The sequence below is a fragment of the Triturus cristatus genome, chromosome 7 (assembly GCF_964204655.1).
Source record: "Triturus cristatus chromosome 7, aTriCri1.1, whole genome shotgun sequence".
Taxonomy (NCBI): Eukaryota; Metazoa; Chordata; class Amphibia; order Caudata; family Salamandridae; genus Triturus; species Triturus cristatus.
In genome coordinates this window covers 559,851,992-559,878,677 of record NC_140590.1, presented here as the reverse complement: position 1 = coordinate 559,878,677, position 26,686 = coordinate 559,851,992, and the positions used below count along the sequence as shown (strand labels likewise).

At 45.1% G+C, this 26,686-nt stretch overlaps 1 protein-coding gene across 2 annotated transcripts in view; it reads left to right on the top strand.

The window, feature by feature from the left end:
- KCTD2 (potassium channel tetramerization domain containing 2) overlaps nt 1–26,686 on the top strand; it is a 118,860-nt gene that overhangs the window by 55,302 nt on the left and 36,872 nt on the right. The window contains exons 3-4 of one of the 2 annotated variants that reach the window (XM_085617059.1): nt 2,193–2,284; nt 3,411–3,506. In XM_085617059.1, coding sequence (XP_085473185.1) covers nt 2,193–2,284; nt 3,411–3,506 — 188 coding nt within the window. Of the gene's footprint in view, nt 1–2,192; nt 2,324–3,410; nt 3,507–26,686 lie in introns of both variants that reach the window. The other variant, XM_085617060.1, reaches the window with a different exon arrangement.

Genomic DNA, 26,686 nt, shown 5'->3' with positions numbered 1-26,686 from the left:
ATTGTTGATCTGTGTCATTTTGGTGGCATTGGGTGTGTCTTTTTAGGGGTTCAGGGTCTAGTGTTCTCAGGGTTCCTTAGATCTGCTGCAATGCTTTTACAGGCCCACGTGGGCGAATGAATTTGTATTTGTCCAGTTGGGGTGGTGGAGCAATGCTCCAGATCTGCAAGCATGTCGCAACCTTGGCCAGAAGACCATGCTGTCATTTTAATGTAGTAAGCAAATGGATTTAAAGGAGCACAAAAAGAAGAAATTATGTTGTATGCACTCTTTATATATGTGAATACAAAAAATGTATTGAATCTGAAAGCCGTCCTAACAAAAAGGACTGAACCCTATATTTGTAGGAGTCCTAGGCTGGCATTGGGTGCCCTGTAATTTACCACTAATATGGAAGGGCCTTTTGTACCATGGAATAATAGTACTCCATTTAACTCTAAAACAGTGCTGTGGTCTACTCCCTGAGGTGGTGGAGAGATTAAAACTCAGATACTGTATGACACAAGTAATTACACTCCCTCTCAACATCAGTCATGGACTTTGAAGAAGTACAAATAATCTCATATTACATATAGGAAAGGCAAATAAAATTTATAACAACACAAGAAGCCGGAGTCTGGCCACATTTAACGTCAAATATACGACCCCAAGCGCAATCAAATCTTCAAGCAGTAAGACTCCATAATTGAAATAACATTGACACTGTGGCTAATGTTATCCCATAGTATGAAATTTAGTCATCCTCTTTTATGTTTTCAAGTTTAGCATAAGAAATGTTTACAGCGTTCAGTGAGCGGGGCAGGGGTGCTGAATAGAAGGTTGTATGACACAGGAAAGCATGCTAAAACCATTCGTTCCTTAACAACGCTGTCGCATCAACGAATGCGTCTTTACCATGCATTCCTTTACCACGCCAGTCTTTACAACGACTCACCTTAGGGAAAGCGCTGGACTTCGGAATTGTATAATTTACTATTGCAACTTCAGTCCATGCAACAGTAGAAAACGCGTTGGACTTTAAAGTCCAGCGCCGTTTTACCTAAGGCATGTCGTTGTAACAACATGCGTGGTAAAGGAATGTGTGATTAAGACTCATTTGTTGTTCTGACTGCTTTGCCAATGCAACACGTAGTTAGTCAGTCATTGTAAATGCGGTTTTCCTGAAAAGAATGCTGAAGTGTATTAAAATTTGCTATAATACCTCCCTCCCCAGGAGTCTGAGAATCCCTAATAATAGTGTAGAAACCCAAACCGTCCAAAATCACACAACTGAAGAGAAACAGGAGCGGCCCAAATCCAGGATATTAATTCAGGGTGCTAAAGGCCTTTTTCAGAGTCTTGGTTTCTTGTTAAAAGGCATAGTGGTGATTCGGTGGCTTTTCAGTTATGCTGGACAGAGTATATGTAGGATCTAGTCATGGGTCAAACTTGTCTCATAGTCAACTAATAGAACAAACATAAAATGATATTGTGTGTGTTCTGTAAGGATTTTATGTTCAGTAGCAGTTGAGCCTGGACCCCCATTGTGGATTACTCCAATAAACAATGACATTCATCTTGCTGTGTCACCATTCACTGAACTTAACAGACGTCCTTTGGCGTACTGCACTCAAGGACCGTGGATAGTCCTACTAGGTGGTGTGAATAATGTGCTAACTAACAAAATATAGTATGTGCTCACCTCCGCTAGCTTTGTACAAGAGGAGAGGTTGGGGGGTGATCAAAAAAAGAGAGCAGATGATCGCTTTTTGTCATGGGAGGAGACTTTCATCACAACCCAAAGCACCCAGTCAATACACTACTAGTTCTCTAATTTCTTTAAAATAGTATACTAAGCACAAGAGGAGATGTGATAACCAATCCTGAGTGTGAACGTAGCACTTCTTAGGCTACACTCTGGGTGCTGTGTCATTATAACTCAAATAGTGTCAGGCATCCTTTTTGTCTGGGTTTACCAACACAATAGTAGTAGGCCTATGAGTGCAGGAAGGCTGAACATCCATGAAGGAGTATATTCAAGTGTTGGGTCACAGAGCAAAAGCAGAAGCGCTGACTGGGTGCTGGACATTGGTCCCTCACAACCAGCAAACCTCAATTGTACACCACTGTCCTTGCTGGTTGATGTTCCTTTGTTCCTCCTGACTATTGCTATATGCTTTACCATCCACACCATTCACAGATATTTCTTTTAGGTGTCCTGGAGGAGGCCGAGTTTTACAACATTTCCTCACTCGTCCGACTGGTGAAGGAGCGGATACGAGACAACGAGAATAGGGCCTCTCAGGTGAGGCACACTTGCAGCCAAAGGCAATGTCCAAGATCGGTGAGATGATTTTGGAAGTGGTGGTTTTGAGGGGTGAGAAAAATGTATAATTTATTTTATGTACATGGTTTTCTGCTGTGCATACTGGGCCTTTTGAGCATCATAACACTGTAAAGAAAAAGCTGTTGCAGTACGCAGAAAATGGTGTCATGCAAAAAAGATCTTTACTGACAGGTATGCAATACATACGTATAAGCAATAGCAGAAAAAACATGTACCGGCAATAAAGGATCGGTGAAATGTAAAGGCAGGCAAATACAGTTTCTCCAAATTATGTTACAGACAAAAGCGACGCAGAGTGTAATTCTTTGAGTTAAACAAAGTCATCACTTTACTGTACGTTGGGGTGGGTTGTGATGATGTACACACGTTATTCTAATCTTGTTGGATGTCTCAATGTTCTCTCCGTTACATTAAACTCTTTGAGTAAATAGAAAATTATCTCATAAAAAGAAACCAGTAAGGAATAATGCCAATAAGAAGACACTTAAGTGATAGCTGATCCACCGTGCCTCAACTCCCCCAAAGAGCTGCTCTCCTCAGAATCGGATCTATATTTTTACTCTGCTTTGTTTGGGACCTTGATGGGTGGTGAAGCACCAGACCAAAGGTATCTCTTTCCCTAAACTTTGTTGCAGGTGTGAGTTTCATTTTGTTTCTGAATGCATGACTGAGCCTGAAACGCACATTACTCCTTACTGTGACCTATACGCAGCTTTCTGCTTCCATTGTAGGATTGTGCTCAGAGCACATGCTGTGAAACTGGAATGTGGGAATTCAAGTTTTGTGTCAACATAAGTTCAGTTAATCCGGACAAATCCCTTCCTTCGTGTGGCCTAAATACCTAGGGTTGGCATTGGACATGCATGCGTACAGTGGTCCTGGCATTCATTATTTTGGTGTATTTTGACAACTCTCTGCTATAGAGTGATCGAAGATGGTTATTTGTTATGTCTACCTTTTTATATGAAACCTGTGCTATTCATGCTGCTGGTGGACCATTGCAAGAACAAGACAGCTGCAACATTCTACAACCATTTTCATTCTTGTATCATTGCTAACAGATGGTCCTCCCCATTCTCCGCAGGGTCCGGTGAAGCATGTGTACCGGGTTTTGCAGTGTCAGGAGGAGGAGCTGACACAGATGGTCTCCACAATGTCCGATGGGTGGAAGTTTGAGCAGGTGAGTGAACCATTTTTTAGGTCTCGCCTGACCCAGCGCATGCGCTGGTCTGGCGAGACTTTTTGAGAGGGCTCCAAAAAGTGCTACCAGGCCAGCCTAGAGCTACAGTGCATGTGCGCGGGCGCGCGCGCCCGATTACTTTCACTTTCGCAGCCGCTTTGAGGTTTAATCGCGATCACTTTCGCGGCCGCTTGGCATAGCCAATAGGTCTCGCTTTTGTAACCTTATAAGTATTTAGTTATGCAACTGTTGCATGGCTAAACACTTATAAGGTCCCAAAGGCGAGACCTATTGGCTATGCCAATGCTTGTTTAATATAGCTGCGTGCTCGATCCAGAGGGCCTTCAGGTACACTTTCCCACTCTGAAACATTGTATGTGCATGCAAATTCCAGATACGTGTCACTATAATATAATATGTAGCAGCCGAAACCACCCAAGGAGTCAAATCACACCTTCATGGTACCTGACCTGCTCCAAATCTCCAAGTCATTCCGCTTCTGTTCTGATCCACTACTTCCTCAGAATTTCATTCACGTTGGTATTTAATCTCAGGCCCAGGTCTTCCTCATTGTCTTTGTGGGTCATCTCTTACCTTATCTAGTGCTGAAGCCCTCCCTTTTGGAAAATCTCTTTTTTAACCTGTTGCACTTTTCTTTCTGTTATGACTGCTGCTGAATATAGATTATTGCACTATGCTTATTCTCCAGTCTTCGCAGCCTCGTTTTCTTCCAGTGTTGGCTATTGGTGATTATTCATTCCTGGTCTCTTGGAGGGTGGCTGAATGGCCGTCTGTGCTGGACTAAGTATTGAATATGAAACAAAGTAGCAGGGTGAACCGTTTATGGTCTTTTTTTTGGGGGTGGAGAGGATTGAAGGCATCTTCATTTATGTCTCATGTGTTACACCTACGAACCCACAAGATATCTTTTTGCCACTTCTTTGTTCTTCTTCTAATCTGGATTTAATGTGAGAGGGACATTCTGGTTTCAGGTGAGAGTTGCAAAGCTTTGGTTATACTTAATTTATCTCCCACCTGTCCTATCCTGTCATGTTACAGCATGTCTATATATTCCACCAAGTTCCCCAGCCCCAGTCAGCCAGGGATCTCTCTTGTGGTACAATCACTTTTTTGCACTATTATGAATTTCTATGGCTAGCAGGCTCACTGATGGCTATGAAACAGAGCCATGCCTCCACGAGTGCCGCAGGAGCCATCTCCTCTTGTGCGATTACATCAGGAATGTTGCCGGTTTGTGTGCTTGGTGCCACTTTAATATCAAAAACTTGATAGTTGAAAATTATGTTTTGAAAAACTTTTGTAATGGAAATCTTTTATGTGGAAAAAGTCTAATTTCGCATAGTTTGGAAGTGGTCTAATTTTTAATGAATGGTTCCCTTTTAGGCCTCGTAATAGTTGTCTGTAGTTAGACCCATTGTTGACAATACCAATACTTATAGTGTATGGGGCACAGTCCATTGCTCATTATTGGTTGACAGTCTTGTCAATTTTATTTTCTTGCTTCTAATTCAATATCGTTCCTTCCTCTACTCCACTGGAGCATAGCTTCTTTACCCTGCTTTTGACTGGATGACTTGAAGCCTTCCCCGACTGACATCAGAGAACTACTTTTTATTTTTAACTTCTTTGCCTACATTTCCTGAGAGTGCATGACCTTTCTTGCTCTCCCTCCTCCACGTGCTGCTTGCTTCCCATTGAATACCCCTGGGGCACACTGTTGCTATTATGTGGCTTTGTCTGTTGTTTCCCCCACATTCCTCCCCACCTCCATCGCCTCTGTTGTTCCCTCTTGCATGGCAGAGTAAACCATATTCAGGCAGCTTTCAAGTAATAGGAGCCTATTTGTTGGTGAACAGCCTTCTCATCTACTTATAGAGCTCTGAAAGACTTTCCTAATGCTGCTTTCCGGCTCCTGCTGCTGAGCTGCCAATTTGACAATTGGCATCCTACAGTAATTGTATACTTGTTTTACTTTTATTTTGATGCAGCAATATCGTGTGAGATGCGTGCGTGCCATTTTTATTTTAGAATAATGCTGCCTTGCTAGGTTAGTTGCTACTATTTGGGTTCCCAACAAAGACACTGGTGCCATCTCTCGTCTCTTCCTCTTTGTTTGTGTTTTTTTCCCTACACTGACAAGTGTTTTTTTTTTTCTTATACCAGTGACTAAAAATCCAACATGAACTCCCTTGTGTTACTGTGGGAGGGCAGGCCAGGAGAAATCAGAGAGCATGAGGGAGTTGACGCTAGTTTTAGCTGTTACTGAAATCCAAACAATAGACCAGTAGAATTCTTGGCTTTTCTCTACTACAGAAAAAAATCACCACAAGCAGTTATGAAATAAACAATCCTGTGAATCTTAAAGCTATGACATTTATTCTTCTATGAGCATCAGATGCCATGGTTTACCTTAGAAGGCATCACACTTTGAACACACATCACACTACCATGTATAGCCATGTACTAGAACTTGCAGAAACTGCAAGACAACTTTTTTTATTCTTGTGCAATGTCTTCGTTTTTTCAAAACCAACTTTATTAGCTGTCTAGAAGAGTTAGTCAAAAGAAATGAAATTACAGGAGCAAGATAATATCCGTATTACCGAGTTAACAAAACATTTAAGAACAATAAAGTAATAACAAGAACAGTTCTGTGTGGGGGCAGGGGTTAGGGGAAAGAAGTGGGGTGAATGTACTGTGTGTGTCACTAAAATAATGTGAAGATAAAAATGAAATACGAATTACAAAAGTGGGAGTGTTGAGTTATATGGGTAACGGATGGATACTTCACTGGGAGTTGCTGGGGGGCTAGTCTCGTAATGTATGGCACTACGGTGGTCCCAGTATAGGGGGGGGAAGTCGACTGTGTGTGAAATACAGAAGGAGAGGGACTGTTTGTACCTCATCAATATTATCGGACGGGTGAGTATCCCCCTAAGGCGGGAGATCGTCGTTAGCTACCATGCGTTGGTAGATAAGGAGGAAGGCATCCCAAAGATCGGCAATTAGGATGTGACAAAGCCCCCATTTGTCCTCTTTGTGCAAGTGCCTTCCACCTGCGTCCACTGTTGGAGGACATTATGCCAAGATGACAGAGAGGGAAATGCTGACGATTTGCAACGCCTGGTTGAAGGCTCAGCTCAACAGGAGGAGGGAAAAGTCTATAAATCTGGAGTTGACATTAGACCTTTCAGGCCTGGGGTAGCCACCCAGGATGGTGTCCTTTAGGGAGCGGTGAAGTGGTCACTGTGAACCAGGTGAGTGCAGAGGATATTTCAGACCAGGAGTAAGACAGTTTTCCCCAAGAAAAAAACACGCGAGTCAGGTGGGCGGTTCCACCTGGCATCAGGGCAATTTGGAGAGAGCTTTGGGAATAGTGTGTGTAGTTTCGCGGGATAAGACATCCTCCACAGAGCATGCACGTTTGTACATATTTAAACCCGGCGTTGTAGGGAATGTGGGATGGATTTTTGCATTGCCTGCCAATATCTGTATTTAAATACTACCTGATGTTCCTCTTCCCAGCTACCTTGGAGGAATTGTAAAGACGTTCCCGCATGTGTCTGGAAACCAGTATTTTTTTTTTTTTTAAATCTTTCGTGGGTTTTAAAAACATGGAGAGAAGGGTATCGTCCACAGTATATTATGATGGAATCACATTTTGCCATGCAGGATCAAAGTGGCATTTGTCTGGAAATCCCTCTACAGCCAGGTTATCCATTTTTTCACATGGCAGATTGCGTGAAGGTTTACAATGCAGTATGTGTTAGGCGGGTCACGTTGGTGAGTTTGCTAATTGTGACCCGCCAGAGGTATCCTACCATGAGTAATGAACTCGCCCGCAATGAGTCCAAAGTGATCCATTCCGGTCGCAAAGTCCATTAATATACCATCTTTGAACAGATCCCCCAAGGAAGTTAGGCCTACAGGATCCCATTGTGTAGGATCACAGGAGGCGAGTAGCCCAGAATGGATCGGGAAGCCTAATAGCTGGCTGACGCCTAGAAAGGTACCACTTTGGTGCACTTCAAAGAATTACACTCTCCGTGTGCACCACTACGAGAAGTGGGGTGCAGGTGAAGGGAGTTTTAACCTATAGAAAAGTGCTGTGTGTAATGCATCTTTAATCTGGTCTGCAGTGAGGCCAGTCTTCGCCAGATGGTGGCCTGCAAGCCATTAGCTGGGCCAATGTAATTGTGCCGCATAGATCAAATCGGGGAAACCGAGACCGCCAAAGTCAGTGGGGGAGGAGAAGTTTCGGTAAGGCAAACCGGGACCGGCCCGTACCCCAGATCAATTCATGCACGAGAGTGTTGAGGTCTCGAAAGAACTTAACCAGTCTCAACACAGGAATATTCATAAAGTAATAGAGCTGCCATTTTGGAAAGAGCTATACGCCCATTACCGTGATCGGAGGGTAGCCTGTATTGTGGGGCCCAGATTGCCCTCCAGGAGGTCCATCGGAGCATGGAAAATTGTGATACCGAGGTATTTAAAGGATTGCACTGCCCTCTCTCTCAGTGCACACGACTGCTATTTCTAAACGAATCCCGCAAACCTACTTAATCGAATTGGGCTGATTTTACTGATCTGCCTAAAATCTTTTTACTACCTATTGTGCACCTTTCCAAAAGCAGATTAAGAAACAACCTGCATGTTCTCATCAATGGGTCCTCTAGACTGCATTTTAATTCTTAATGCTTTTATCTCTCTTTGATATGCAGCCTTTGGTAGGTAGAATCGAAATTTGCCTAGCATCATAACGGTAAGTTTCAATTCTATTAAGGACACAGAGACTAGGATTATGCTTTTCTTTCTCCGCTTTAATAAACATAACAAACTCACAGCAGCCATGAAAATCAATAACAAAATTTTTCTCCTAATATTCCAGGAAAAACATCTCATGAAACAGCAAAAGGAACTAAAGTCTGAGAATAGACTACAACTCCCATGAGACCAAAGGGTATAGTGTCCAACAAGTCCTTCCATAGTGTCTATGAAATACAGATATGCCCTCCATTTTGGCTGTCCCTCCTCTTTCTTTGCGCGAGTCACGCCATGCTCCTACTGGTCTTGCTTCGTACCGTCATTCCCTAAAACAAAGTAGAGATAGTGTAAGGTTTTCCAAGGACAAGTCTCTATTGGGAAAAATCAAGAACATCGTCACCCACAAAGATTCACAAATCACCTTTGCTTAAAAGACCAGAACATTTTAAGAGTAATTAAAAATGTGTTACTTACACATCTACGGGGGGGTTAGCACGAAATCGTGCTGTGGAAGGGATAATCCTCGCCTCCGTGTCCTTAATAGAATTTAAACTTACTGTTACGATGCTAGGCAAATTTCGGTTCTATGTCGGGACCGGAGGCTCCGATTATGCTAGTTCAAAGCTTACTTACTACCAACTGAGCGATCGCCAAAATCGGTTTGAAATAGAAGCTCTTGAAGGTGGAATCCGAGGACCAATCCGCGGCGCGCATCAAGTCCTCCAAACGGGCTCCCAGAGAAAAAGCTTTAGAAGTCGTCGTGCCTCTGGTTGAATGAGCTCCGAACTGTCTTGTGTGAATGCCATCCTCTTGCATGACCCAACGCACCCACCTGGCTATAGTGGACGAGGAGACTGCTTTGTGCGGTCTTCTCAAGGCGATCAAAAGTTGACATTCGCCCAGAGGGCGGAATTCTTGAGTTATATCCTCATATGCCTGGAGACATTTCACAACACGTAACTTGGGGACATTCGGAAAGGCTGAGAACGAGATCGTCCGAGACAAGGACTTAGTACGGTGACGCACAGTGAACGTTACCCCATCCGGGGAAAAAAACTCTTGCTGAAATGTCCAATGCATGGACATCCGAAACCCTCTGATAGGAGACCAAACACAACAGCATGGCCAATTTGGCCGAGATTTCCTTCAGGGAAAGATACTTGTTTGGCTGCCAAGAGAGGAAGAGATTCAAGACCAAATTGACGTCCCATAGGCTGGAATAACACGGTTCCGGGGGCAACGAAAGGCGAATGCCCCGCAGGAGCCTGTAAACAAAGGGATGTTCCCCACACGGGGCTCCCTTCACTGGACAGTGCGGTGCCGAAATCGCGGAATCGACCGCGTTAATGGAACGGTACGCCAGGCTGTCTGTTGCCAACTCTGCCAGAAAGTTCAAAACTGGAACGACCCCTGCGACCAACGGATCCAAATCCCGTCAAATACACCAACGCATCCCCTTAGTCCAGGCGGAACGATAGTGTTTGGATGTGCGGTCAGCCCAGGCCTTTGATAACATAACTTGAGCTGGTCTCGAAAGGCCTGGGAACGACCATCGGTGCCTGAAAGCTTCCATGCCATGCGGCGGAGAGACCCCTGGGTGAGCAGATGAAGCTGCTCCCCGCTCGGACTCCAAAGAAGATGAGGAAACTGGGGGAGTAGGTTTGGAGAATCCCAAGAAAGTGCCAGAAGAACCGGAAGCCAGACTTGAGACCTCCAATACGGCGTCGCCATTACCATCTCCGCTCTCTGTCGGTGGATCTGGGCCGCCGCTTGCAGAATAATCGAGAATGGAGGGAAGGCATATCCCTGCTCCAGACACCAGTCTTGAAGGAATGCATCCGTAGCCTCCGCTAGGGGGTCCGGCCTCCAGCTGAAGAAACGCGGGAGCTGGTGATCCAGGTGGGACGTAGAAAGGTCCACTGAAAACGGTCCCCACAGATGGAGCAATCACCTGAAGATTTGGACATCCGGCTTCCGCTGGCTGGAATCTTTCAGATGTCTGGAATGCCAGTCCGCCACTTGATTGGCTTGACTCGGAAGATACTCCGCTGTCATGGATATGTGGTGAGACAGGCAGTAATCCCAAAAATCCATCGCCAGATTTGCCAAGGCTCAGGAAAAAGTCTCCCATGTGATTGACGTAACGTACAGCCGAGACATTGTCCATTTTCAGCAGGACACACAAGCAGACTCTGTCCCTGGTCCAGCACTGGACCGCCAAAGACCCCGCCAGGAGCTCCAAACCATTTATGTGCAACGCTTGTTCTTCTAGCGACCAGGAGCCTCCGGTGGAGAACTCCCTGCAGCGGGCCCCCCACCCAGACCTGCTGGCGTCTTGACTCTATGACCAGGTCGGGAATAGAGCTGAAGATCGCTCTGCCGTTCCACGCCCCCATATGAGTGAGCCACCATGACATTTCCTCTTTCGCCTCTTGAGAGAGGGGAACCGCCTAATCGTAGGACAAACATTTTCTTTGATGGTATGCTTTTAAGCGCTGCAAGGCTAGATAATGGAGGGGCCCTGGGAAGATTGCCTGGATGAGCGAGGAGAGTAGGCCCACCACCCGGGCAATCTGCCGGAGGGAGGTGTGAGTCTTGGAAATGGTCTGTCTCAACTCGTGATGAATCTTGACCATCTTTCGGGAAGGCAAGCTCTAGGTTGAGCGGACCGAGTCCACGACGAAACCGAGAAACACCACGCTCTTGGTAGGACTGAGGATTGATTTGTCCTCGTTGATGACAAAACCCAGTCCCTGTTGTAGCTGAACAGACAACTTCTTGGGGCACTGAGCCATGATTAAAATGTCGTCCAGGTAAACAATCCTGCATATGCCCTGGGCTCGGAGGAATTCCACCACTGGATGAAGCACCTTCGTGAAGCACCAGGGCGCCAATGAAAGACCGAACGGAAGGGCGGTGAATTCGAAAACGTGATCCTGCCATCAAAACTGAAGAAACTGCCGGTGCAGCGGATGGATGGGGACTACCAGGTAAGCATCCTTGAGGTCCAGCCGCACTATCCCATTAAATGGTAATAGAACATCCCAGAGGAGATGGATCCCCTTCATCTTGAAGTGCCGGTACACCAATCATCCGTTGAACTCCTTGACGTTGATTACCGGTCTGTGTCCCCCATCGGTTTTGTCCACCAAAAAAATGTTGCTGAGGAAACCGTTGGGATGCAGCGGCGAACGACAAATGGCCCCTTTGTGAAGCAGCGTGGAGACTTCTTTGTTGACCAGCTGTGCATCGGCAACGGAGAAGGCCATGGGGTGAGGAAAAACCTGCTGCCGCGGGAGATCATAAAACTCTATGTGAAAACCTTGGAGGGTCTGCAAGACCCAAGCATCTGATGTGATATCTGCCCAGGCGTCGTGGAAGGCCGCCAGATGACCCCCGCTACAAACTTGAGATGCAGGCAATACACTTACCATTGAAACCACCACCGCCGGTGTTTTTGAAGCCACCACGGCCCCGGAACCGTTACCCTCTTGTGGGGTAAAAGTTAGTGTAATTTGCGGTGGAGTTATACTGTCCCCGCCTGGAGCCTTCTCCCCTGTTGGGGTTGTGCTGACCACCGCGGCTGGTCGAGCGGCACCTGCCACGACCGGCCCGTGGGAAAAACAGGTATGGAATACCCTCTTTATGTTGGACTGGGCCTTGTCCAACTAGGTAAAAGTATCAACGAATTTCCCTAGTTGCTTAACAAAAGGGTCCCCAAATAGGCCCCCCTGCGCAACTGTCCCGGCCTCCGAGGAAGCCAAATCGCCCAACTTCGGGTCCAACTTTATTGATGGAGAGCGATGGCGTTCCGTCGAAAGGGTGCAGTGGCATTGCCCAAGAAGATTATTGCACGTTGAGCCTAATTAGAGAGCACTTCAGGCGAGATGGTGGACCCAGTCACCTTGGCCTCCTCCGCCATATCTAATATTTCCGTAAGAGGTCCCACCGCGTCTAACAATTTGTCTTGGCAGGAACGCCAAGAACGATCAATACCCTTCCGAGGATCCTTTTTGTATTTGGCCCAAAAAGTGGCCATCTTGGAGTCCAAGTCCGGGGTGAAGGCGACTTTCCCTTCTAAGGTGGGACGCGGACACTCTGCTCTCAAGCACCCCCTAGCCTCCTTCTTCAGGGGCTTGTGGAAGCGGCCGGCCACAAACTTGGCCACCTTATCCCCAGGGGCCCAGGCTGCTGACCGAGGATGAATAATTTCATCCGGGTACAGCATGCTTGAACTGTCCTGTGGCAGATCGGTGGAAGTGCAAGCCGGGCGCCAAGACCGCGAAGACCCCTCATCTGTATCATCTGGCGAATCCCCGACAGGGGGTGGTGAAGCCGGTGCAGGGGACTCAAGGGGCTCTTGCACAGGAGCCAGGGTGGGGGGGGGAACCACTTTAGCCCAAAAAAAGCGCGTTTGAGGCTTCAAATGCACCCTTATCCCCCCTTGCACCTCATCAGGGCCACCTTCCGGACAACCGTTCTTTGGGGGTGAAGGCCCCTCCCCGGGCATTGGGGTAACAGGGATGGGGGGGGCCAGGCGGACTTGCGCTAATTTGGCTCACTCCTGAACTATCTGATCTGAATATATATATATATATATATATATATATATATATATATATATATATATATATATATATATATATATATATAATGTGTCAACAGCATCAAAGAAATCGTCATCATCATAGGGGAGGTACTCCCTGGTACACCTCCTCCTCATAAACATCATCATGCTCCATTATAACAGAACCTGGTGAGCAAAGCCCTGACAGGCTCTGTTGAATTAAGCAGGGAAGAAACAACCCTTCTAATACCCCCAGGCGCTAGCCTCACGGGAACTTTAAAGTCTGGGGACCCCCGTGACCGAATATAGGCAGACCAGAGGACTGCTGCTTCTTTGCATGCAGAGAACAAGCCCGCTATTGAGGTGGCACTAGCCTCCGGTACGCGTAGGCCCTCAGAAACAGACCAGGCCAACTGTCTTTCAGCGCGCCAAAATTAAACAAGCATTGGCATAGCCAATAGGTCTCGCCTTTGGGACCTTATAAGTGTTAAGCTAGAGATATTGACTTTGCCTATGTTTTTAAGCTGTGCTGTACATCAGTTTGCAGGATGCTTAAAAGTTATAATAAATAAGTGTTCAAAGCATTTTTGTTACCTTATATATGACCAAGAAAGCTTGACGTACAAGTAAAAGACCATATTAAAAAAGTATTACCCATAAATAATGTCTTGATTTAATTTTGTCCTTTGAACTTGTTTCTGTATGTGCTAATGCTTGCTTGTTATGTTTTTTGTTTTTGTTATGGGGGGTATAAATAACAAAAGGCTGAATCTTGGGAAATAGTATTTGTGTAACAGTGAGATAGTTAGTCAGTTAGTTAATGAGAGTGTTAGTGAGAGAGTTAGTAAGGAGTTAGAGAGTTAGTTAGTGAGAGAGAGAGTCTATAAGAGAGAGAGAGAGAGAGTTAGAACTACTTACTCCTTGAAGAAAAACAGAAGAAAAAAGTCAATGTGCAAATGTACTTTTGCTATACATAGGCAAACTGTCCACCTTATGAAATAAGATATACCTGAGTGCGGACAAGGAAGACAACTACTAGCCCTGCACTCCAAGGAGTACCCACTGCGATTGTTTTGAATCCATCAAAACTGACATATGTACTACCTACTTAAAATAAAACCCACATGTGTACACTTACTACTTTTTACATGTGTGTTTGTAAATCGTTTGCGCAGGGGGGGGTGGGAGGGGCAAAGAAATCGGGCCTGCATTTGGGGAAGGAATGAGACACTCAACGGACATGACCGATTCACTCACCATGTAGTGGATATTGGCAGAGACGTGGAGTATTGCAGAATTATGTTTTAGTCCGCACAATCCAGACATAACGTGCATTTTATCAAGCATTTGTTAGTCTAGAACTATGGGATTGCTGCGAGGCCATACCAATGGCAATACAGCATTATGCAATCTATGTAACAACATATACTGTTAACGGAAACTGCGCGTTGGCACAGATCTATACACCGATATGTTGGAAAAAAACACAAAACAATGCGGTGTCTAGGTAACTGGTACACTTTCAAAAATAATAAAAGGAAAGCCTTCTGCTGATAAAACCTAAGGCAGTGACGTAACTGCCTCTCTGGTTTCATTAGCTGGAAGAAAAACATCAGTTGGTAGAACCGTAGTGAACTCGTGGGAGAATTTGGTGTCACTCTAGTGTGTTACGTGGTTGGGAGTTTTGTAGACTTGGGTAGTGGGGGCGGGGGAGAAGCTGTGATCTCACTCACTAAAAGAAACACCGACTACCGGCAACGGACACCGGGGCAAATTAAGCAGTGGTGAAAGCAAAGAGAAGTTTCTGGCACTAGACTGCAAAGCACACTTGCATTTGAAGAATTCATTACAAAGTGGATGGCGGGGAAGGTGGACTGTAATATAAATGTAAAGCCTCTGTGTGGTTTTGCATAGCATCCCTTTAGAACGACGCAGACCTGTATGTATACTGGAACAAAGGTACATTTTTTGGCTTGACACGTTTAATCCCAGTGACTGCGGACCTCAACTGCAACTGGTCTGGAAACCACATCGTCTTCTGCGGCAAGTGCAGCTTATGTAATTGACGGACATATCTTTGAAACTGACGCAGATTATCATGTAGCCGGCCAGAAAGGACGCACACGGGACGCCAGCCACATTGTGGAGTGGAATGGAATTATGTGGGTTGGGTTGAAATTTTTAGTTGTGGAATTGTGTGGCGTGGAATAGTGTGGTGTGTAGTGGATTTGAGTAGTGGAATGATGTGGCATGGTGTGCAGTGAAATTATGTGGATAGTATTTATATGGTATTAAGTGTACTGAAATTATGTATAGTGGGATTGTTACGGAATGTAATTATGTCGTTTGGTATTTTGTGTGGTGATATGTAGTGGAGTTTAATTATGTTGAGTGCTGTTGAATTTTGTGGCATGATGTGGAATTTTGTGGAATGGATGCAGGCGGTGCGTTTAAGTGAATAGAGTTGAATTATGTGGTGTGGAGCTGAATTATGTAGCGTGGAACTGTGATAATGAGTGCAATTATGCTGATGGGAATTATGTGGCGTGGAGTGTATTTATATTGAATGTTGCTATGTGGCATAGAGTGGTTTTATGAGGGGTATATTTATGTGGTATTGATTTTGGTATAATTATGTGGTTTTGACTATCTGTCGTCCATCAAATTCTAGTGTCCTCTCATTAACTATTATATGCTTTAAACGACCTATTTGGACATTCAGCCGCTATCTGTTCAAGTTATCACCAATACAAACATGTCAAACAAATTACAGGGTGTAGTAAAAACAACTGTAACGTGATACATAGAAACTGAAGGCTCTCTCATATCACCAACATGTGTGATAAACAAATTCCCACAGAGAAGACCTAGAAGTGATCGCCACACCAAAGAACTTCAGTTTACACCTCAATGTGAAATTTGCTGATTGCGAGATTTCATAGAGGTGAACGGGCCTGTCTCAGATGTCAGAAAAGGTGAGTTTATCATCATCGCTACAAAAACAACTCTTGGCAAAGCCAATATATCTTGCCTCTGGACCCTATCAGCTTAGCTAACGTTTTGAGATCTGCGGAACAGCATCCCAGATGCTGTGCAGCCCTGCTTTAAAAAAAAAAAAAAAAAGGACGAAGAGGCATACGCTGTCGGCTGTGTATTTTACAGGAGCAAGCCCCAAGCATGCATGCACCAACGGAATGAGAAGCACTTTTTTCAAAATAGATTTTGTTTGCCGGTCCCAGTTGAAGAAAAATAAAAGAAAACAGTAACACTGGAGGGGAGAGCAACAGGAAGTGGGGGTTGTGAGGGATCACAGAGAGCAGGTGGGTGAATCAATATGAGGGCACGGGTGGGAAAAGGAACATGGGGTGAAAAGGGAGAAAGTTATAGGGAGAGATGCTGCACTGGCCGCATTGTGCAAGACGGGTGGCGATTTAGTGCCTTGGGATGGGTGAAGCGTGCAGGTGAAAGGAGGAGAATCGTGTGCACATTTAGAGCTTAACAGAAAAAGGGCGGGGATGATATCTGGCTTAGGGCTACAGCTGCCGCTTTTGGAACTGGATTGGAGTCCCGATGTTGGTTTAAAACACTGTGATCCTGGGCAATTCACTTAATCTCCCCGCGCCTAAAGCAAAGTTAACGTGCCCTTGTATAATATAAGTGTTGATCTTATAAAGCGCTCCAAATCCTTCCGGTTGAGTTCAGGCTATATAAAAACTGTGAGAAAGTAGTAAACATCACCAGAAGACAGACTAAAAACACAGAATAGTTTGACATTCAGATGGCACTTGCCCTGAAACGTCTGCTCTCTAATTAGGCACTCATACCTGTATGTGACTTAGAAGTTGCCTTCGAAAGCGTGCGCAACAAGTCACTCCAGCTCTAGGCTAACAATAAAATACAACTATGATCGAGTTTTGGTATCATGCCGACTCCTCGGCTCCTGATCACGCACTGCACTCCTGCTGACAATGAATATTAAGTGGCCACCAGAGTTTGTATGCAGCACATGGCTCCTCCGGCCACGCTGGAGGAGCCATGTGGTCTCTGGCTCCTTGTGCGCCATGCTTACCTGAGCTGAAGCTGCAGGGCCCAGGATGGGAAAGAGCGCTCTGTAAAAGCCCCAAACCACTGCAACTTTCTGGAAAAGAGGACTAGCTTCGGGGGGAGGGGGCTTTAATTGCTCATGCTCTGGAGTCAGGGCTTCCACAGTTAGGGGGCGGGGTAGTACTGGTCTGCTTTCCTGGCTGGTGTTTTTGCTCTGGAGCACATGAGGCTGGAGGAGCAGGAGAGCAGAAGCTGGTGTTAGCGAGTGAAAGTGGAAAGCTGCCGAGAGTCTCTTGCCTCCACCTCCTTCATGTACATTGGCAACAGGGTGTGGGCAGGGTCTCGGTCTCAGCTCTTCTTGTTGTTAATAAAAAATGAAACGAGAACGTGTGTGTTAAAAAAAAAAAATGCAGCCAGCGTAGAACGTTTGTTTTGGAGGCAAGACAAAGTGATCACTAGTGAGATTCTCACAAAAAAATAACGTGCACATATGCTTCCTAATGCGTTTTAAAGAACCAACCTGAGCGACTAAAAGAAAATAGCGTAGCACGAAGCAGAGCAAGTGAAAGAAAATTATTTTAAAACAAGCACTAGACCCCGAACATGACCCCGCGGCAACCAGCAGCTACAAGCAGATGCCTTTAGTGACCTGCTTACAAAATAAACAAGTACTAAAGACACAAGCAGGAAACAATAATAACAAGGAACGAGGGGGGGGTGGCACACAGAGGGCGGGTGGCGGTGCGGGAGGGGTGGGACGGACACAGACATGCATCGAGCACTGCTGCAATCATGAAGCATTGCAATAAACACTAACAAGCATTGGCCGTGAAAGTGACACGACCGCACGAATAAACAAGCCGAGGTGACAAGAAGGGCTGGGCGAGAAGGTAGGGGGGAATGCCAGCATCAGATGAGTCTGATTAAAGCTGACACAAAGGGAGGGGGAGAAGGGAGGAGGGAGTGCGAGCAGCAGCTGTGCACGCCATCGTGCACTCAAGCTTTAAGCCTGCCAAATCATGTGGGTAGCCGAAGGCGATAACGCGGCACTAACCGCAATACTGACCCCTGCCAGGGCGTAGATGAATTGTACTGTTGGGAAAATACAGACCCCATAGGGGCGTTCAGGTGAGACAACAGAAGGGGACAAGGCTCGTGACAGTCCGTCTCCCGCAGCGAGGCTCCTCAACTGAGGAGACCGCGACGCGTGAGCAACAAGACATGAGAGTCCCCCTAGCGGCCTCTACAAGCGCCGCAAGACAAATGGCAGCGGCCGTGTAAGGAGCGGTAACGCTCCTGCGGCCGTCAGGGGCTCTGAAACTGAAATAACAATAGTTAAACAAAGATCATCACCCTAAAGTAAAGTCAAACCAAGCCCCGGGCCCCTTCCATAAGGAAGGCAAGATCTCCGGGGCAGCATTCCACAATTAGCAAGTCAACAAAAACACTTTTAGAACACCTAGAGAAAAGCAACTTAACTGGCTGCGGAGCAGCGAAGAAAGAGGAGGGACAGCCAAAATGGAGGGCATATCTGTACTTCATGGGCACTATGGAAGGACTTGTTGGACGCTATACCCTTTGGTCTCATGAGAGTTGTAGTCTATTCTCAGACTTAAGTTCCTTTTGCTGTTTCATGAGATGTTTTTCCTGGAATATTAGGAGAAACATCGTTTTATTGCTTTTCATGGCTGCTGTGAGTTTATGTTTATTAAAGCATTGAACGAAAAGCATAATCGGAGCCTCCGGTCCTAACATAGAATTAAGCTGTGACACCAGAAACCCGGGCCTCCAGTAAAAGCCACGTAACGTTGTGTTCGAGATGTAAACTTTGTATGTTTCCTATCCACAATCAAGATCTCTCTCCTGCCTTCACAAAGGAAACGCCATTTATCAAATAATCTTACTCCGCTAAGCAGGCGTAGACCGACACCTTTACTTTTATATGTTAATTGCACATCTGGTGTGCACCAATAATTTCTAATTGATGGGACAAATGCTAACATGCCCTAAGCAGTACTGAGTGATCGGACAAATCTAAACGTGCAGTTCGGATTACTGAAAGCTATTGACATATTATGGACATTATCAATAAAATGGTATGCACATCTGCTTACTACTTGCACTGCATCATGGTTGTAATTCGTGACCTACTGTGAGCATTTTGGATACAGTTGGTCCCAGCTCTGGTATTGGCAGTCGTAGCGTTTTATAACGTTGTTGCTGTTACTGTTTTCAACCTGTAAGACTGGGGTCATATGTCTACACTCACTTACTGAACTATTCATCAATGCAGTCCTCAAATTATCTATTTATTCATTTACCATGCACTCACACCATTCACTCATTCTCACTTTAAACCTCTCACATGCAGAAAACTGCTAGATATTGAGGAATCAATTTAATTGATAAAAAAGTTAGCCTATTGGCTTTTCCAGTGATTGGTATTTATTGTTGCCAACGTATTTTTTTTTTTCCTATTGCTTCTGTCGGCATCAGGCATTGCCAAAAGATCAGCTATAGCCTCTCAAAGGGGAGACCTATTGGGTTTGCCAATGCTTGGTTTCCCGCTTCTTAAGGGTTTGCAAACATGCTGCATTTTCTTAGTGCTTAGTTCCTCTGGTGCTCTGCAAGCAGGTTCGGTTTAATTTAAATTTATTTTATTGTTTGTAATGTGGATTTTTCCCGGAGTGGGGAAGGTATGGCAACGTGGACCTAATTTTTAGGTCTCGTCTGAGACAGCGCTTTAGCGCTGCTCTGGCGAGACTTATAGTAAGCGAGTTTTGGAAGTGCAAACAGTGCTTTTCAGGCCTCCAAATACAGTGCATGTGCCCTGGGCGCGCGCACCATTTGGCAGCCTGAAAAGCACTGCCTGATCACTTGCTTTGATGTCCTCAGTGAGCCGCGGGGCCACTGAGGACATCAAAGTGCACACCATTTGCCACCCCCTTGTTTTTTCCTTTGATCCCTATCTTTCCCTTCCTCAATCTCACCCTCTCCCTGCCTTTTACAACTGCGGCCCGCACCACTGCGCCCGCCCCCACTCCCCCCTCCCACTCCCTCCTCGTCAGCTTCAGTGCGCTCTTGTTCTGTGCCACTCGTTTTTCCTCGTTTTTTGTGCCTTTCTGCCCTCTGTTCCACTCGTTTTCCCTCTTTTTGTGCCTTTCTGTCCTCTGTTACACTCGTTTTCCCTCTTTTTTTGTTCCTTTCTGCCCTCTGCTCCTCTCGTTTTTGTGCCCTTCTGCCCTCTGTTCCACTCGTTTTTGTGCCCTTCTGCCCTCTGTTCCACTCGTTTTTTGTGTGCCTTTCTGCCCTCTGCTCCTCTCGTCTTTTGTGCCCTTCTGCGCCACTCTTTTTTTGTGCCTTTCTGTCCTCTGTTCCACTCGTTTCCCTCTTTTTTTTTTTTTGTGCCTTTCTGCCCTCTGTTCCACTCGTTTTTTTGTGCCCTTCTGCCCTCTGTGCCACTCGTTTTTCGTGCCTTTCTGCCCTCTGTTCCTTTCGTTTTTCTGTACCGGCTTGTGTGGAAACGCATATAATTGGGTGAGTATCTGTGCTTTTATCTGTGTATGCTTATTTTGCTTGCATACCACTTGGTGAATATCTGAGAGTGTGGGTTTGTGTGCCTTTTTGAGCTAACCAGGGACATTTCCACCTTAAAGATCAGGGAAAATATTTTAATCAAGAAATATTTCCATGGTTTGTCAAATGTCCTGGGCATACGCTGGTATTCAGTGAATATAAAAATGTGTGTGCATTGCAATGTTTGTGCAATTATATGTATTTAACAACAAATACATAGACAAAAAGAATGCTCTACAAATAGCAGAACTGTTGCTGCGTAATTGTGCACCGTTTCACACCAAGAACATATCAAATTAACTGCTTGTCTCCAAGCCACGCCCTTAGCTTCGCCCCTTCTGTTACATTTAGTTAGTGCCTGCATTTATTTTGTTTTCCATTTAAAGCACTGATGCTTCCAAGTACATAATTCTCCATTAGTCTGTACACGTTTGCCTAGATCTCTGAATAATAATAGGTTCAATAACTCGAAAGAGAAAAATATACAAGAACAGTATTTCTTACGAAACGTCCCTAAACCTATAAAAATTAGCAGAAAAGAAGTTGGTCATTTAAAGAAGCAGCGAGTGCTTTCCTAAGAAGAGCTCTTCAGGAACCAGCCAGCGCCACGTTGACTGCAAGGTGACATGTTTACGTAGGACCACGTTCCCAGAACAGATGGCTGGCTTGTCTTTACCCACGCAGAGGAAAGGAAATTAGGGCTGCACACAGAACAAGCATTTGCAATGCAATAGGTCTCGCATTTGCAAAAGTTTAAGCTATTGGCATTGTTCATGACAATGCCTTTTTTAATCTATTTCATAAAACAAACACATAATGGCATTGATTTATCATTTACAAAGCCAATAGCTAGTGTTGCATTATTATTAGCAATGCCAGCTGCTCACACTTTTATAATGCGAGACCTATTGCATTGCAAATGCTTGTTGAAATTGTGTTTTTAAGGAGATTCGGAAGCTTTCAATTGGTTTTCGCGCGCAAAGTATTTTTCAGTCCTGTTTTGCATTCACAGCAAGCTTTCCTTTTTCTGGCCAGAGAGTGGCAGTATCGTCTTTGCCATTTATCCACTAGTCAAACGCCTTGTATTCTTATAATTGGTCTTCTTCGTAGACTTTTTTTTTGGTATTTTGTTTTCAGTATTTCCGTAGTTAGTTGGGCGTTATTATTTAGGCAGCATTGCCTGCGAGTCTGCCTCGCTTCTTCGTTTCTGCAAAGCCAGGGAGTTGTCATAGAGCGATCCGCCACTCGCAGCCCTGTACTGGAGGGAGCGCCTCACAGTCTGACTGGCTCCACTCACAAGTAGTTTTTAAATCAATATTTGTACCCCCTTTCCCCACCACCGCAGAACAACATGAAGGTGTTTACAGATTAGCAAGTTTCTGACGTCTTTTCTTTATCTCATTTTAAAAAAAAATGCGAACAGAATATTAGTAAATAACCGAATCCTTCCCCATCCCTTTCATATTCATTCCTCTGAAGTATTCCTCCTTCCGGTGACTGTATTCGAAAGATGACTTCCCAGCATGGAATCTGCAGTATATGCAGATAATTTGCCTATCACTTCAGTACTAGTAATATCTCGTTTTTATATATCCCTCTGTGCCACACCTCAGGGCTTTGCCTATTAGCTGATGCTATGTCCCATGCTCGATTTCTGACTTGTGAAGTGGAGATCACAGTAGATGTCAGTGGCTAACCTTAACCTACTTAGCCTTCTTGCTGGCGAAAGTGAAACTCCAACCAGATGGGATCTCTCACAATTGGCTTCACTTTTTTTAATGCCCTGTTTGTAGTTCTCTTTAGATGTAGCAAAGGAAGCCAGCTAGCCTTTGTCCAAGCATGGGGTTGCCCTGTTTTGCAGGCTACCACCCAGGGCCGGCTTTAGGGCTGGTGACACCCTGTGCGACAATGTTTGTTGGCGCCCCCCAATAACCACCTTTGTTAGGGATTTCCTCACTACCACTCTTCAACAGTTCCCCTCAACTCCTCATAATTACTCTCTCACAGATGCATTAAATTAGTTTTATAGCACCACCCATACCGGTTTACTGTGTCAGACCCTTTTACATCACAAATTTAACACAGAGACAATCAATCCAGTGGCGTAGCTAGCCCTTTGGCTGCTCGTGGGGGTCACTGCATTTGCTACCCCGCAGGGCGGCCGATTGAAGAGTGGGGGGAATTTCTGAACCGAGACGACCGGTAAGAGTGGGGGGAGGCCGCTGCCACCAAAACTCGTGCCGCCTGGTGTGGACCGCCTCTTCCACCCCTTCCCCCCCCCACCCCCCCACCCCCCCTTGCTACACCACTGAATCAATTATACGTGTGTAAATTAGTGTATGGGAAACATTGCATAAGACAGAGGACTGCAATAGGAGTCATGTTATCCATACTCGTAGGCAGTATAATTTGAGTGCTTGGTCTGAGGTTCTCGTTGATAATAAGAATTGATTTCTACCCAAATTAGCCCATTTTGCAACATTAGGATAATGAAAGACCAGTGAGAAATCATAACGCTCCAATCTATACCTTGTAGTTTGCATGCAGCGGTTTGATGACCGTTAATGGCTCCTTGTTCTACATTAGGATTTTAACTTACAAATTGCAAGTAACAATATGATCTCTCTGACAAAAGCAGTAACCTACTGACTTATTTACGTTATAGGCTCTTTAATATGTGCATGGTACATGTTCTTTGCAGCAGGCATCTTAACCCTCTGTGCTACCTTACAATGAATCAAAACTTCCACTTAACTAAGCTCCAATGTCTCTTCCTCCTGAAAGAATATTAATCACCAGAGTTACCCTGACATGTTTATTGTTGCACAAAAATTGCTGGAAGAAAAGAATGCAGCAGCAGGTGCTTTTAAACCCATAATATACGTTGCACCGGCACAGAGCCGCCCCTGTGTAAAACGTACATGTTTTAATTAATAAAGTGAATTACACAAAATTAAACTGGCATGGAATGTCTCTAGTAATCAAGGCGGTAAGAAGACATACTGAAAGTGAAAGTTGAGAGCTGAGCTCGGCTTTATGTGCCCAGATCAATTAAATAAAAGACCCCGAACGTTCACGCAAAACCTTTTATTTTCCGATTCATAAGCAAAGCAAATCTTTAACTGCAGCGGGGTGGGCATAAAAGTGTGCCTCCTGATCTGTTTAACACTGTTTCCTCTCTTCTATTTCTACAATGTTTAACATTGTGGAAAAGACAGAGGGAGTGGGACAACAGTGTTTGCCAGGGCAGACTTTTGGGCAATGCTACTGGTGCCGATTTCAGAGCACGAATGGTGCCCCCCTGACCTTGTCACCAGGTGCGGTGCACCGCTCGCACCGCCCAAAAGCCGGCACTGTTACCACCTACACTGCAATTTAACCTACCTAAACACAACGTACTTACATCTGGGTCTGGCTTCTGTCCTTTATGAAGGCAGACTTGCAGGTAGTAGAAGTTACAATGAGCATGCTGCTTGGGGAGGTACCTGGGTCCTAGACCTCCTAGAATTCACTGACTTTTGAAATGGAACTGCATCTGCCTGCCTATCAGCATGTGGTTCCTAAGTGGTGTGCCATTATAAGTGTTTTGGAAGGTGTGCCTAATATGTACACAGCAAACCCAACAAGGTGATGAACAGAGTGCTGAAACTTTTCAACCACTCACCTCAGTCACAGATCTGGGTTAAATCCATCATTCTTTTGCTCACTATGACACCCCAGTTTGGACCCCGCCATATGCAAATCAGTTTTGACCCTGTTCATCATGGGAGCAATCCGGCCCGAACTGCCAGGCCTGGCCCTCCCTGGACCGGCAACCAGCATCGTGGGACCGGTTTTGGGGTATTACCCCTCATCAGCCAGGCTAGCTTGAATCCAGTGACACAGTGAGCAGGGACCCACATCTGGGCATAACCTTGGCAACTTAGGGCGAACATAGCAAACACAACAAGATGATGGACGGAGTGCTGAAACTTTTCAACCACTCACTCTGTCATAGATCTGGTTTTAATCCATCGTTCTTTTGCTCACTATGCCACCCCAGTTGGGACCAAGACAGTTCCTGCTGGACTGTTCCCATGGGGAACAGGGTCAAGACTGATTTGCATATGGCTGGGTTTAAACTGGAATGGCATGGGGATCCCAGATCTCTGCACTGGGGTAAATGTTTGAGATTGTTCAACATTCTGTCCATCAATTGTTATTTTTGTAATATGTTCACATGGCACCTTCTGACTCATGGCTGCCCAATAGATCAGTCCTGGCTCTCGCACTCTTAAACAAATTTATGAGGATGCAAAGTGATCTGGTGGTGAATTTGGTATCCATGTCCACCTGTAAGCAGATGCAACTCACTCTCTGCTGAGGTAGTTGTCCATGAAGGAGTGTGGCGATGGGTTGTTTGAGTGAAGTTGAAGAGTTTTCTTCACTGCTTTGTCAAAAATCCAACCCATTTTCTTTGTTGCCATCCACTCAGGAATTGTTCATTGTATAGCCATTTATGTTTTTCCTGTCTTTTAATGTGTGAAATGGGTTATGACAAAAGAACTGTACAAAAGAATGTCCATCTGCATCGCTTTTGCCTTTATGTGAATTGTAATCTGTACTCTTATATAACACAGCTTTTTACATAAATTTGAACTTTATAAAGTAAACACCCGTTTAGAATTGCGTATTTCTGTTGTGCTTTTTTCAGTTTTGCATTTGACTTGCTGTATAACTAAATAATTCATTCCGACATTTGTTTGCTTTCATAACTGGCATCATTGACTAATGCTACCGATGTGGCTCACTTCCATGCCTGGTGCTACCTATTTTGCATGGACATCACCTAAGACCTTTTGTGCTCTAGCTACCCCTTTTTCAACATGTTTTTAAAAGTGATCAAGAATGTGTAAAAAGGGGTGTATAAAGTTTTAGCTTGCAATCTTGAATGCTGTCCTGCTAGTTCATGCAGCAGATTAACACATTACATATATGACATTAAACTGTAAAATCTAGCAGCTTATTAGAGCAGTGCTAATTGCGGAAAACCTGAACCTTCTGTGGTGCAATACCTAACCTGAAAAGGAAAGATTAAGTGAAACCAGCCGTATTCTAAGAGGTTTCAAAGGATCCACCCCCCCACACACACACAAAAGTACATTTTGGAAAAAGTAGGTTAAACGGTACATGTTACAGCAATATTTTCATTTAAACTCTCAAACTCTGTAGACTCTGAAAGGGCACTCATTAAATATTCCAATACTTCCATGGTCTCTGCAGATCACCCCAAAATGTCTGGGGATTGTGAAACTTCAGGTTGGTTTAGAGTCGCATACCCAGCACATTGACTGAGGTTTATTAAAAGGCTAAGACAAGGGAGTGTTCAGAGATGGGCCTTTAGATAGGCAGATGATGACTGGTGATCATGATGCAAGTCGACAGGTGCGTAACTTGGTCAGTAAGATTGAGGTGGGGGCTGAGCCTCAGATATTCCAACAATCAGGCTGGCATTTAATGTTAAAATACATAGGACAATCGGAGTTCATGAAGGGGGCCTAAGGGGGTAGTGGAAAAGTAGAGGAATGCAGAGTGATAGGAGTACTAAGAGAAAACAATATTTTTTTAAATAATAAAAATGTTTGGAGGACTTTCAAAACAGAGAGGGAAAGAATGTGTATGAGTTTTTGTCCGTGTGTATGTAAACATTCTTGATGAAATCTGACTGACATCTCACTATACCCAACTGAAATAATCTGTACCCAACTATTTATCAGATAGTACATGTTCGAGGCATATGAGCTGCAGATTAGGGGTGGGCGGAATTTGTGAAATTCCCTTTTGCAAATTATCGCGAAAAAGTAAAAAATATCCGCAAACACGCGGAAATGTCGCGAAGATGCGGCAGTTTTTTTCCCGCCCGTTCACGGTATTTTCTGCGTGGTCGCGGCTCGCCAACTTACCCATGCGGTTGCTCGCGGGCGCGGCCATCTTGTTTTCACTTGTCTCGCGTTGCATGATCGCGAGAAGAAAGACGTGATCGTGCGACGAATGGCGTTACTGCGGGCGCGAACTGTCGCGAGACAGCGCAAATGGCTACCAACAATCCAACATCTCGGGGAGAACACGACCGGATCGGGAAAACTTGTCGGCGAACGCGGGGATTCAGGTAAGGCGATGGCGCGCACGCGAGAATGTATTATTTTACAGCGCGAGCAAGCAAAAC